General features: G+C 30.0%; 2 protein-coding genes across 2 annotated transcripts in view; both read left to right on the top strand.

The window, feature by feature from the left end:
* Positions 1 to 15,052, top strand: part of LOC124420125 (N-acylneuraminate cytidylyltransferase-like) — a 21,080-nt gene extending 6,028 nt beyond the window's left edge. Inside the window, exons 2-3 of the mRNA XM_046952108.1 lie at positions 2,024 to 2,209; positions 14,787 to 15,052. Coding sequence (XP_046808064.1) covers positions 2,024 to 2,209; positions 14,787 to 14,860 — 260 coding nt within the window. The 3' untranslated portion in view covers positions 14,861 to 15,052. The remainder of the gene's footprint in view (positions 1 to 2,023; positions 2,210 to 14,786) is intronic.
* Positions 15,028 to 15,055, top strand: part of LOC111687698 (N-acylneuraminate cytidylyltransferase A) — a gene marked incomplete at its 5' end in the record, with an annotated part of 55,085 nt that continues 55,057 nt past the window's right edge. The window contains one exon of the mRNA XM_046952425.1: positions 15,028 to 15,052. Within this exon, the coding sequence (XP_046808381.1) occupies positions 15,028 to 15,052 (25 nt within the window). The remainder of the gene's footprint in view (positions 15,053 to 15,055) is intronic.

The following is a 15,055-nucleotide window of genomic DNA, read 5'->3' as shown; positions in this document are numbered from 1 at the left end:
ATTGTTCTGACAACGAAGATTTTCGGCAAATTACATGTACACAACACGATCGCATACGAACCTCTAAACAAGAGCATCAAAAATACAAATATTTTATTTAGTTGCTTGTCAGCATTCAACAAAGCAGGTTGATGTCGCTTTGTTAAAGAAATTGCAAACACAACTTGAAAAGAACAAAAACAACTTGCAAAAGCAAGAGCATAATTTACAAAAACAACGTACACTCTAAATAATAATTTTCTAGAATGCATAACAATGAAAGTAAATAAGTTAATCTTGTTTCATACTTTTTTTGTACATTTTAATTAGAAATGTTGTTTCTATGTGAAGAAATTATCATTCTTAAGTACATTGATTACACGTTGTTTATAAATATTCGCATTTTACAGTAATACAATTTAATCTTCAAAATTAAAAATAACCAAATATTTTTTTCAGTGCAATTTCAATGAAAAAATGCCAATAGTGTGTGTGCAGTGGTGATTTTTTTATCTGCCTCTCTATCCGCCGGTATATGCTCTAAATGTTCTGATGAATGTCAAAACTCTTCAAGTAAAATTTAAAGATTCTAGCTAAAATAGATTCTCATATATACGAATTTTTCTATTTTATTGATATAGGGGCTCCAAGCATATTATCTTAATGTGAAATTTTAAAATAAAAATAGCCGATTTGCTATTCCAGACATACAGGAATACGCTGTGAAAATTTCAAGAAAATCGGTTTATATAGTAGTCTATAATGTTCAAACATACAAACACATTAATTTTTATATATAGGGATTATCGTCTAATACTACTGCATTAATCCTATTAACATATTTTATTTCATTAAATGGACCATTATTATTGATATGTCCTACATAATTTCGGACTAAATTATTATCATTAACTTTAATTCTTAAAAAGTCTTACTTTTTTCTGATTGTTTTTTCGTTGCAAATTTGGATTTTTCAAGAAGATCTGAAGCTTTATAAAATAATTGTGTGATGTGGATGATGTGGTATTGTATCAATATTTACCCATATTTTCCGATCTATTTTGTCGAATGCATGTACTTCCTAAAATACTCATTTAATGTCCAATCAGATCTTTCATTTGTTCAGAGAGTATCGTGATTGTACGGAGAACATTGGATTATTTTATTGATTTCCGTATCGAAAATGGTTATTGCAAAATATTGAATTTTATACATATTTATTTATTATGTATTACATTTTGTTTTCCACTGTAGTAAAAATAGATGTATGCATACATATTAGAGTGCTCCAAAAACACGAATTTGCGAATTTTGGCCGCCCCCCTCTAGAATAGTTTTCTGGGTTGTAAAACTATTTTATACAAAAAATTATGCTGATATGATAATGTTAACAGGTGCCGCAACGGCTCTGAATTTTCCAAGTGCATTTATAAGGGGAAAAATCGATTTTTTTGCTCAACTTTTGCCATTTAGTATTGTAAAAGAATCGCAATGTGCACAGAATAGTCATTTCAGAAACATAAAAAACACAAAAATTGCTTGAAAACTTTTAATGTTATTGCAAATTCCGAAGGACATTAAAGTGTTTCACAGCACATAAATTCGAAATGTGACAAAAAAGATTTACGTATTATTTGAGATATATTCTAAAAAAACATTTTCTAACTTTAAATATCTATATAATTAATAGCCAGTTTGATTTTTTCAATGGCCGTTTGAATTCTCCAATTTCAGTTTTTTGAAAATTTTATGGGGATTTATGGACAACAGATAAGTGAATAAAACGGTGAAAAAATTAGATCAATAATTCTTACAGTTTAGCTGTACCTGCGATTTGAACTCTGCGGATTTCGGGAAAATCGCATTTTTTTGTAAAATTTTAGAGAATACGTATTAATTCTCTACAGGGGGCCGTCCCCCTGTAGAGAATTAATACGGATAAATTTTTTCCTTTATACAAGCTTGGGGCACTCTAATATACATTCATATGTTTGTATATTAGTATAAATATTCATTTTGTATGCATTTTACATTTTTAGCACAGTGAATGACACACATGCGATTATATTAGCTCGAGGAGGCTCAAAAGGAATTAAAAATAAAAATTTACTACAATTTAATGGAAACAGTATACTTGGAACTACTATAAAAACTATTAAAAAATCTGGCATGTTCGAAAATATATGGGTTTCCACTGATAGTGATGTAATTGAAATGGAGGCTTTAAAACGTAAGTTATTGTAAAACATATTTTTTCATTCCACTGAAATTTACATTTTTTTAATTTTTTTTTTCAATTACATTGAGTTGATATATTTTTGTTTTCAAAGTAATAAAAGTTAGGGGGCTTTAATAAAAGAAAAAGTTCTTGACAGAAGCTATACCAGATAGAATCCTGATTAATCGTAATTAGAATACAATTTATTTAGAGAGGTTTTGAGTTAGCAATTATATGCCAATTAAACATCAGTGTATTATCGTATTCAAACTAAACAAATATATTTTTGTTAATTGTAATGTGGAAGATTTCAATATTTCAATGTTTTTTTCTCGACTCGAAAGTTACAGAAAACGGACACAGATTAGTTAATCTAAAAATAAATTTAATATTATTTTAATCCTCTTTAATTTAAACAAAAACGTCACTGTTTGCTAATCAGATTAACATTTAGTTAATTTTGTTTGCGCTAAAATTAGCAAACATGTTCGAAAATATAAATATACATTGAATATTTTGGTTCGGGAAAAATATTAAAAAAATTCATTTTCTAACATAGAGGAAATAAAATTTAAATATCTTCTGTAAACAACAAATGGTTTTCCTCGAAATTCGGTTAATAAAAATTATGCACACAAAGGAGAGAATTAGTGTCAACATTTGTGCCAAATTGAATATTTTGTTTTGGAATTAAATTTAGAACTATTAAAGATAATTGATGTGAATACTATCAATACCCCGTAAAACCTAAACTTCAAAAGTGGGTATAATTTGAAGGAAGGCTACTTCAATTCTATTCTACTACAACAGCTACAAACGAGTAAGAAAGTATAGTCAGGCTTAGCCGACTATATCATACCCTACACCAGTTATTAATATTAAATTACTTAGGTTTATTTTTCATAATAAAGCATTTATCTTGAAAATTACCTTGATTCCGATTTATTTAAGCAATTTATTGACGAAAAAGTTATTTTCTAAATGAGGCTTTATATGGGAGATAGGAGCAAATGTGGACTGATCATGATAAAATGGGCTAGATAGATTTGTTTTTATATGATATTTACCCCTTTATTCACAAACAAAATTTTTATTTTATAAACGGATTATAAATTAGTTTCTGTATAGAAATTTTGTTTTATAAACCCTTTCTAAAAGAAAAATGTTGTTTGTGAATAAGAGGGATAATATATATAATATTTGTCTGTGCTAAATTTAATTGCAATAACAGTGCTAATAAATGAATTGCGGATATTCAAGTCACTTTCTGAAGGGGTCTTTGTGTGGGTTGGAAAATTACAAACTTATATATACCCTTCTCACGAAGGTGTTGGGTATAATAAATATATGAGTAAATACACAAGTGACTATGGTTAATATTTTAATTATCTTTCAAATAATAAAGAATTTAATTTGATGTTTACATTGCTTTGCTAACGTGGTAGTTCACTTCGCGCGAAAAGTTAAGTAGAGTCGCAGGGACTCCGTTAGATGTAGTATTTCATAGTTTTATATCCAGCTTGTAGCAATGAGAAACCTTAGGATATCATTAAACTTACATCCCTGTCTTTGTAACTACTTGCATGTCTGCCTGTTGTTGCTGCCAATAATCTCGGTGACTTGTACGTTTGACGGAGGGCCACAACATATACCAAGATTCTGGTGGTATATTCGCTCGGTAGGAACTTTCATTTTGAAAACTCTATCATAGATGGTTGGTTTAAGATTGGAGGCTTAAAATCTTAGCGTGTCCATATGTTTTTGATATCCAACTTCCGGATAAGTTATGCCTTGCTGCGCTGCAAGCAGATATGACCATAATAAAAAGATATATAGGTGGGATGTGCAGCTGTCTTGCTTGGATTTACTCCTAGGCCAATTATCTAGTAGCACCAAAGCACTAGACATGATATCACTAATCACGTTACCCGCATTGGCAACAACTTTTATCTCTCTGTTGTCCAGTTCAATGAGAATCGAGTTAACGACAATGAGCGAAAGAAGTGGAGAGATTACGCCGCCGTGATGTACCTTATTCCACCTGCTTGGACTTAACGCTACAACCAAGACATGAAGTAACTATTCTGGATTTCAACATAGTTACTAACCAGTTGCTGATATACTCTTCAACATCTAGATTAGCAAGAGCTTGTTGAATTTCAAAAGCATATTTTAGGCTCCCATAGTATATTCTTTAAATTCAAAGGATCTTTGTATAATTCTGACATAGTCTCTGTAGATCGTACTTAAAGGTAGGCATGTTGATAAGTTGAAAGCCGCGATAAGCTATCTAGCTGTTGCCTAATATTTGAGTCAATGAGTCTTTTCAGCGTTTTGAGCTGAAAAGACTGATTAGACGAAACTCTTTGGCATTCTCATGTCCCCTTTTGCTGCTTTTGGAATAAAAACGACCTATTTACCGGACATGGTTGAGGAAGAGGCTGAGTGTATATATAATCATTTTTTTTCTCTTTAGCTATTTTTATTATTTAATTATTTATATTTTGCTTATATGATCGAATTGACAAATCAGTATTAACTTGCATTCCTCAAATTTAAGTCTAAGTAAATAATACAGCTCAGGATTATGTCGCCAGATGCCCCAATTTGGGCCAGGAGGTCACTCACTTCGGCTGGTGGTGCTGTTCTTTCATGCGCCATATAATAAGGCTTTTATTGTGTGGTAGCTCGACCTTTGCGACCGTTTGGTCATTTGAGCTAAGCTGCGTACAAAAAAAATTAGTAAATTTTTCAGCAATTAGACATGATTATTACTTACTTTCCATTACTTCTTGCATATATAATATTGTATGAGCAGGCTAGGAACCCCTTGACTTCAGTTGTTTGTTGTCTATAGCAAATTTTGAATGCTTCAGGTTAATCTTCACTATCCTTACCGCTATTGTCATGAGTTGGAGGAGAGGGTTCTCGATGATCAGAGAGTAGTTTCCACTTTATCTACATTACGCCCCCAGATTTAGTCAGACGGAACACATTTACCTTAGCGAAGAAGAGTCTGTACCCTGCTATCTCGAGATCAACAGAAACCGATTCTGCACAGTGGTATAGGAAAAAAAAGAGGGAAATAATTCGGTAACTTCTAAACGGTTAATCCGATTTTAATGAATGTATATTGGTATGTACAAAGAGGAGGTGTTGTCAAGTTTAGGTTTTGAATTTGGACCTTATAGGCCAACCAGGGCCCCGTCGGGCTGTCGTCAAATTAGGACACCTCGGCTATGTTAAATTTTTAAAACGATCCTATTTCTTCATTTGAGTTCCGATTTAAAAAAAAAAATTCGTATATAGAATCTCCACATCGAGCACTATAAAAAATCTCTTATAGTTTAGGAGATATTCGCATTTGAAAATTAAAATTTTAAAATTTTTGCCGTCCTTACTTTAGTTTTTTGATAATAGCGGGTCCAAATATTCCCGATTCAAGCAGTGAAAGAAGCAGTGAAAGTTTTTTATATGTTTTATATGACCCAATATGTTCTTAATCATTTTGTAGCGGGTTTCGATAACCCCGCCCCTGGTATGGATATAATAGGCAAAAAAACAAAAAATCCCATTTTTGGGATTTTTTAAAACTTTTTTGGGAATTCCGGGATTTCTAATAGGAAAATTCGAAATTTTTATTTAATTTTGGATTTTGAGTAAGAAAAGCTACCTAACTGTAAAATTTCATCAAAAAATATTCATAAATAAAATTTTTATTGAAAAAAACATTAAAAAACATTTTGTTTGAAAAATAGACAAAATTACCTTTCCATTGATATATAACATGCCTACCTAATGTTTTTTAAGTGACAAATTAATTAGCGAAAACTCAAAATATTTTAGAAAATTTACCTAGCACTATTATTTTCATCCATAAGGTTAACTCTTAAATTTGTTACATATATTGATGAAAATAATAGTACTAGGCAAATTTTCTAAAAGATGTTGAGTTTTCCCTAATTAATTTGTCACTTAAAAAACATTAGGCATATATCAATGGAGAGGTAATTTTGTCTATTTTTCAAAACTATATATAATTTTTGAAAATTAAAAAAATATGCGGAATACTTTTTTTAAAAATTAAAAAATTAAAATATACCACTGTGCTTCGCTCTGTGCGAATGATAGACCAATAGTCTATGTTCTGACGCTTCAGACATTCCAATATCTTATGTGCTTCCGAGGTCTCATCGGAATTTCTTAGCGCGGATTAGCTTAAGACTTACGCCTTCCCATGCGTCTCTGATCTTGGCGATGCATTTGCTGAGAAAGTCCTTTGAGAACACGTCCATGTATCTGGGTACGGCATCCATTAATTTCATACTTACATTTCGCGTTGGTCTCATTCGGGAAAGATTTTCGTGTTGCACAGTATAATAGGGAAGTGGTAGTATAAGAGTTTAGTGAGAGAAGTGCCGCTTGACTACTGGCAGGCTGACATCATCGCAAAAATTTCAGCCTGAAAGACACTACAATTGTTGCTAAGATGTTGAGATATATTTATCCCAGCTTCTTCACAAAAGACATAGCAGTTCATTTTAGAACTATCTGTAAAGATTCTGGTGGTATATTCACTCGGTAGGTTGCCTTTACACCATTCGCTCCTGAAAGGAACTCTGACTTTGAAAGCTCTATCAAAGTCAATGTGTGGGGTGTTTCAATGTGTTCATAATCTCCAACTTCCGTATACGTTAAGCCTCGTTGCCCTGCAGGCAGGTATGAACATTATATGCAGATCTATTGGTAGGATATGCAATATAGTTCTTAGAGCATCTGTTATCCCAATTCGTGCTGATCTCTAAACTTTGTATAGCTGATCCACAGCAAAATTCTTCTTATTTGAAGTCCACCATAAAAGTAATACAAAAATAGGATGTGATACAAAAATAGGACTTACTATAGCCGTGTACATCCAATTAACGTTGTTGGGACTGAGTCCCCATTATGTTTCAAACATCATACGTCCCTGTACTGGATATTGGGCTTCTGACATTATCGCAAATATTTCAGCCTGAAGGATACTTCAATTGTTGCTAGGATGTTGAGATATACTTATGTCAGCTTCTTCACAGAAGACACCACAACCAACACCGGAATTCATTTTAGAACCATCTGTAAAGATTCTGGTAGTATATTCGCTTGGTAGGTTGCCCACACACCATTCGCTCCTAAAAGAAACTCTGACTTTGAAAGCTCTATCAAAGTCATTGTTCCGGATGCGTTAAGCCTCGCTGCGCTGCGGGCAGATATGACCATTATATGCAGATCTTTTGGTAGGATGTGCAATATAGTGTTCAGAGATTCTGAAGGACTAGTTATTAGAACACCTGTTATTCCAATTCATGCTGATCTCTTAACTTTTAACACAACAAAATTCTTCTTAGTTGAAGTCCACCATATAAGTGATCCGTATATAAGAATAGGACGTACTATAGCCGTGTACATCCATTTAAGTTCTTTAACTGTGGCATGCTGAAGTTTGTAATCTTGGTCTTTGTTGTGAATAATACCATTTCTGTTTTGCATAGATATAGTCCTAGACCAATCTCTGTAAACCAGATATTCCAAATTTTATGTGTTTTAGTGGCAATTTGTACCAGCAGGCAATTAAAAATGCCTGCAACACATAGTTTTAGCCACACACCTTACACAAATTAGTTTTTTTATGTTATGTTTATGTGTTATTTTACGCGACAATAAACTGAGTTGAAATAATTCTTATTTGGTTTATAGCATTAAACGTATAACTATTTAACTTTGTATAGAATAATGTAGTTATGTTTTTGTGAACCAAATTGAAATTTTTTTGCGTGTACTTCATGTTCTTTATTTTAAAACAGCTGTTTTGTTTATGTTTGTCACACGAAAATCGAAAAAAATTACATATGTATTTCCACATATATTTTAGAAATGCAATGTTTCATATGTAACAGACCAATATCCTGCATAAAACTTTTGTAGTTTAGTTAAAGATTTGTATGCTCAGTGTTGGCATTGGTTTTCATGAGATTATTTTATTTTATGCTATCTATATACGAACTTTTTTATGTAAGAAATGCAGTTAAAGTAAAAAAAAAAACTATGACAAAAATCTTGAATTGGTCTTAATTTATTATTTTTCTGTTATAAGTAAATATTTGGACTTCTTATTCACTACAAGGCAAACATAATCGAAAACGTAGTCTTTAGAAAATTGCTTTAAATTTTTTATGAGTTAAATTGCATTTTTTCAATAATTTTTAAACAAAACAAGGGATTTTAAAAATTAAACCAAACTCATTTTTGATTTGGAAACGTTTTCAACCTTCCTAAAGGTTTTGCATCGTCACTTTATTATAAGCGAAAAATAAATGTTTGTAAAGGGCCAAATAGACTACACAAGCGGCTAGACAAACTTACCTGTATTTTACGTTTGTGCAAGGCTGTTGTGTAGTGTATGAGGGTGTTTCGTGTTTGCACAAATGCTTGCGGTTTGTTTGATTAAAAAAACAAAAAATTTTGATTTTTACACAAACATATTGAATTTTTGTCAATCCATTTGTATTGTTTATGTTCATAAATAACCAATTGTTTAACAAAATTTATATTTCGAAGAAAAATTTACATCTGTATCTTTGCAAGTCTACAAAAACGTGAAAAAATCGGTGTTTGTGCTAGCAATGTTTGTGTAGTGTGTGTTGAAATATAAAAGGTATGTTTGTATAGTCTATTTGGGCCTTAATGCGACCGCTACAATAATTTTCCCAATAAGGAAAAAATTACTAATTGTTGCGTTTGGTATGAATTTAATAACAGTTGTGGTGGTAACTAAATAAGTAACCCAAATATGAGTTTAATTTTGGATACATGAACTAAATGGTCACTATAAAGGCTCAACTTTATGTTTCTCATTGCTTAGTTAAAACATTTGCAAAAACAAAATGCATTACTATCTAATTTTGATCATAATTTTGCTAAGTTTTAGTGCGTTTTAATATACCAAAAAAGGAACTTTAATGATAGAATAAAAAAATCAAAAAACGATGCATTAACAATATAATTTAATAACAAAATAGAGAAATAAAGAAAATGTATTATATAGTCGCTTTTATAAGATAAAAGTGTGAACAGTTAGAATAATTTCTAGTTTCCTTATTGTTATGGCAAAACTATAAATTTACTATTTCTACGCATTATTATGTTATAAAAAAGTGACTTGAAACTGAAACGAAATCGACTCATCAACTAAGTATTAAACAGGCGGAACAGTTTCTACCGAACGGGGTCACTTTTCATTCTCTCAGATTTTATCAAATTAGATTGTTTTTAACTTTATGCTGTTACGTTGTGGTTACAATTTGGATAGAAATTGTTGGTAGGGAAAAATCAAATGATGTCCACAGCAATTTGAAAATTTTGGTCAGAGCCTGTTCATTGTGCTCATAGTGCTTTAAACAAATATCTGAAACATATAGAAATGCATTGTTTTTTGTCACTTGTTAATAATTTGAAAATTTCTAAAACAGGTAATATTTAACTTATGATTGTAGAAATGCAATTTTCAAATTTTAAGAATTTTAAACCACCTTAGAAAAATAAATAGAAGCGTTACTGATCATAAGAAATATTACTCTCTCACATGAACAAGTTCTGTGTGAATGAGTATTTTTATACCCTACACCACTTTAGTGGGGAGATTATATTGGGATTGTGCTGATGTTTGTAACATAGAAAAATATTCGTCCTATACCCTCCTTAAAGTATACCAATCGGCTTAGAATCATTTTCTGAGTCGATTAAGCTATGTCCGTCTGGCTGGCCGGCTGGCTGTCCATGTAAACTTTGTGCGCAAGGTACAGGCCGCAATTTTGAAGATAATTAGATGAAATTTGGCACACTCGCTTCTTTTGGCCCAAGGACAAAGGCTATTGAAAATGGTTAAAATCGGTCCATTATTTCGACTAGCCCCCATACAAACGTACCCCCCAAATAGGGCCTTTTGGCTTATAATTAATTTAAATGATCTATTATGTTAACAAAAGTCGACAAAACTTAGTTTTATAGAACTTTAAATGACACTACCGATTTTTGTAATAATCGGGCTTTATATGGGCTTCCTATCCCCCATACAAACTCCCCTTCAGAAAATGACTTAAAGGTCAAAATTCACTTACAAACACTAATAACACTTTTAAATTCTACATAAATAATATTGAAGAAGACGTAACTCCCCCTACCAACATTTTTAAGAATAGGGCCATATTTTGCCCTACTCCCCTTTGTAAAAAAATTATTTTTTTGCCAAAATAAAAGTAAAAATTCTCCGAAATAAAGTTAAAAAAACAAACCAAATGCTTTATTTTTTTGAATAATTCCCATTTTTAACATACATACTGACAGGTGTAGGGTATCATATGGTCGGCTACGCCCGACTATACATTCATACTTGTTATTTTTGTTTACATAAAATAACAAAAATATGAAAGTACAAAAAGTATCCGAATACATCATACCCTACCACATTGCGAGTAAGTTGCAATAAGTTATATAATAGTTTTTAATATTGAAGTTATATTCAAGAGATTGATGTTTGCTTAATTGATGAATGTACGCTCAATATCACAATATATAGTGAAATTTTCACATATTTATATACAATTTGTTGAGTGGAATTTTAAAAAGAGCCTATTATAGTATAGCGTGTTACGCTTACAAAAATCCAATAGACTAATTTGGGGACAGATCTCATATTACATCGACGCAAGTGTTACAAACTTTAAGACAAAATCAAAATACCGTTCCCAATAGTGTGGTGTAGGGTGCCGCCCAAATGGCTGCTTTGAAATTAACGATAATCGTTTTTTATATATACAGTGAATCAATTAAGTAATTTAGCTATGTAAAATTTTATTAATTTTATGAAAGAACTTTATCTGAACAATTATTTTTAGCAAAATAAAGCAATTTTTTGTTGTATTTTTTTAAAGAATATCTTATATTTTAATTTTCTACCATAAAATGTAAAATTGTTATATTAATTAAAGAGATTTTTGATAAAATGTGAACGTATTGTTAATTTTTTGGAGTCAATAAAGTATTTTGCTTTTTTTTAGGTTTTCATATTTTTCATATTTTCATATTCATATTCATATTTTTAATATTGCTGCATTATTTTATAAAATTTAATATTTTTATTACTCCTATATATTAGAATAACATTTTTTAGATATTTTAGTAGTGGAACGACTAAATTTGGACATTTCTTAACCGATTTATTATCCTATATACCTATCAGAATTTATCAATATTTGACTTAACATGAAATCTATCGTTTCTTTCATTAAATTTCGACAATAATAAGTAATTTTGAATTGGATACATGATATATTAGATAATTAATGGATTTGGACCAAGAAAAAATGTTTTGTGAGGTGTAAATCTATATATTATAACAAAAATAATCCTGGTTTTTGGTCATTTTGTATTGATAAACAAAAACTACATTACGGAAACTCCATCTATTTGGGGAGTACGTACCATCCTAGCCACTCTAAGTATGGGGACATCACCATGTACCACTATAGAACTACTAAATGCTAAAATCTTGATTTTCAACCTCATATTTTAAATTCTTTATTTTATGAATAAGATACAGTAGGCGTATTTGGATCTGGATAGTTATCCTTGATTTAGGTTCTAAATATATATAAGTGTATGTATTAGGTAAAAAATATTGCTTTTGTTGACGTTACGGTATGATAACCACCTCTATTTAAAAATATCTAAATTAGGTATTTTTCCTGTACTACACGACAGTTCACTTTGCATTGATTCCAAGCAACCTAAGGTCTGTTTAGAGGTCTAAATTTAAACATAGTGTTCCCCCTAGTTCGTATATAGATTTTGAAAGAGATAAATCAGGAGTCCAATAGTTTTCATTGGATACAAGTCTCCTCCCTTTGGCAGTTAAAGATTTTGAAAGCGCACTCTGTGCGTTTTTTCTAATAATTCTTTGGATTACTTCATCTATTACTGTATTTTATATTCTTTAATGTTTTTGATTAAATATTTCATAATTATATTTTATTGATTTACACTTGTTCTAGAAATCTAAACTAATTTTTTATATCGAAATTACATCATTATTATCCTTTAAACATTTTAAGGCAATTAACATCACATTTTCACCCAATGAGGATATGATTTTTGCAAATCGCAATTGGAAAATACTTAACACTCTTCCTTTTAACAATAAAACTATAAATTCCAAAAATAATTAAAAAATAATTTGAAAACCCCAATGAAATTAACAGGAATTCTCAATATGCAAAATACTTTATTGACATGCAAATTCTGATGAAAAATAATAAAATGCAACAACAAATGCACCAAAATTTGTATATTAATATTTTTTCTAATTTTTCCCATTTACCACAATCTCTATTTTTAATTAGAAAATATATATTTAACTTTTACCTGTTTTTTCGAATTTTATTTATGAACAAAAAACAAAATTCTCCTAAAAAAGATAGGCAAAAAACTTAGTTGATTCACTGTATTTCCTTTGGCACAATAGCCTCTGCTGCTGCAATAAGCATTGCTAAATATGGTGTTTTGGTCCCAAAATTATTGGAATCATTTTCAAAATAATGTTTCTATTGTTTTTATATTTAATACCAATGAATCAAACACAAAGAGTTTATTTAAAATTTAGAATAATTTTAAATGAAGATCTTTCTTACAATGGTCTACTGAAATTGAATAAAAATGGCATATTTAAATTATTGTTTCATAAAATATCAAAATATAAAAATTAAAACTTTTTAAACGATAGAGTTTGTGTTTATTGTGTCATGTATTTTTCAACTAATACATTTTCACGACTTAGGTTTTTGACAGCAGACTTAGGTTTTGTCATTCTCAGTTTCATTTCTATGTATAACTTTTCTATTACAATAACATTCCTCGGTTCATCCATTTACTAAAATAAAACTTTTTTAATATAATCAAATTAATTTATTTACAACAAAATTTAAAAACTCCATTTTGCACTAAAACTTTTTACTTTCTAAAAACAAATATAATAAAAAGATATTCCCGAAATCAAAAATGATTAAAAAAACAAGTAAGAGTGCTATATTCGGCTGTGCCGAATCTTATATACCCTTCACTATAGTGTATTTTAAACATCTTTTATAAATTTTAATTTTTTCCCGACTATATTATTATTATTACATCAAAAGCTAAACAAAAAGAACAACAACAACGCTAAAGGAAATAAAACACAAAATACACAAGGCATCTAAACCAACAGACATCTAAACATACATAACGAAAAACACAGAAAAACAAAAATAACAACGCAATGACGCCAACAGCATCCAAACCAAGGGTGCCCAAGCCCTATGCGCTTGGTACTCTTTTGTTTTTGTAAATGCGCTTAGCTATAGATCAGCCAAGCGCAGAAAGAGAAACTGTTATTGTAGTGGTGAGAAATTACTAAAAAAAACACTTAGAAAAAATATTTCCTAATTACGCTTATTATGATCAAGTTTTATAACAAGTAAAATTGTAAATTTTACAGATAAAACATATCCAAAGAAGAGAAAAATGTTTATTTCTTCAGAAAGATTAGATTTTTTAATATATAATGTTTAAAAAAAGTATTAAAAATACCGTTTTTATGTATTTTTACTATTATGCATTCCTGAAAAGTTTTTGGAGTGTATGAGTTTTTATGCAATTTACTCTCTTGTTTGAAAATGATGTTGTTTTTACACATTTTGTTTGCAATTTCTGAAACAAAGCGACATCAACCTACTTCGTTGAATGCTGACAAGCAACTAAAGATCATTTTTGTAATTTTTACGCTCTTGCAATCAGTTTTTTTTACGATCGGGTTATGTACGTGTGAATTGCCGAAAATCTTCGTAATTAGAACAATATGAACGCGCAACGCTGCTATAGACAGTGTGTTTTCTATACACTTATATGCGCTTAACACTAGCAATACGTTGTTGTTGTTCTTTACAGTATACAAGCAAGAGTAAAACAACAAAACTTTCGTATTCATTGCTGGTAAACATTGACGAGACGTAGATTTTGTTTATCGTAAAAAAATTGTTTTAAAAAGCACTTGGAAAAAATTTGTGTTAGTTTTAAATTTCAAACTTACATTATTCGCATAAAAATTATTGTACAATAACTCACAATCTACTCTCATATAATTGAAAACGTTTTAAATACTTTTTTCTATTCATTAAAAAATATATTTGCAAAACAAAAGGGAAAATTATTTTATTTTAACAAAAAATGCAAATCATATTTTTTGCTGTATATTTTTTTTTTGTATGTTTGGATATGATATGTTTTGCTCATATCTCCGTTATTTACCGATCAATTTTACTGATTTTAAATAGGTGAAGGGTATAAAAACATACAAGTCACATTAGATATCTAAACACATATAAAAAAATTGAAACAGCTGTTTCCATCTTACTCTGTTATTGTTTTATACTAATCGTGTAAATACACCGTGTAAATGTGAAACCGTTTTTAGCAATTCATTTCTAGAGACTAAACAAACATTATTTTGTTTTTAAAATAGCTCGAAAATTATATCGTAAATGTTTGTCTAGCAAAAGAAAACGATTAATTAATAAAGTAAAGAATTCAACATGAACGGTGTCAAATCAGAAAGTTTGTATGTTCAACATCGACAGCAGCCAAGTATCTTACAAAGACCAATATCAATAGCTGCATATTAACAGGTAAGTACATAACATATATTTTTACTTTTTATACAATTTATATATATTTTTCTTTTATTTAAATCATGTCCCTGCTGGCCACCTGAGCGTTTTTCCATAAGAAGTA

Source organism: Lucilia cuprina, chromosome 5 (assembly GCF_022045245.1).
Source record: "Lucilia cuprina isolate Lc7/37 chromosome 5, ASM2204524v1, whole genome shotgun sequence".
Taxonomy (NCBI): domain Eukaryota; kingdom Metazoa; phylum Arthropoda; class Insecta; order Diptera; family Calliphoridae; genus Lucilia; species Lucilia cuprina.
Note: the sequence above shows the minus strand (reverse complement) of the source record. Positions and strands in the feature narration are given on the sequence as shown.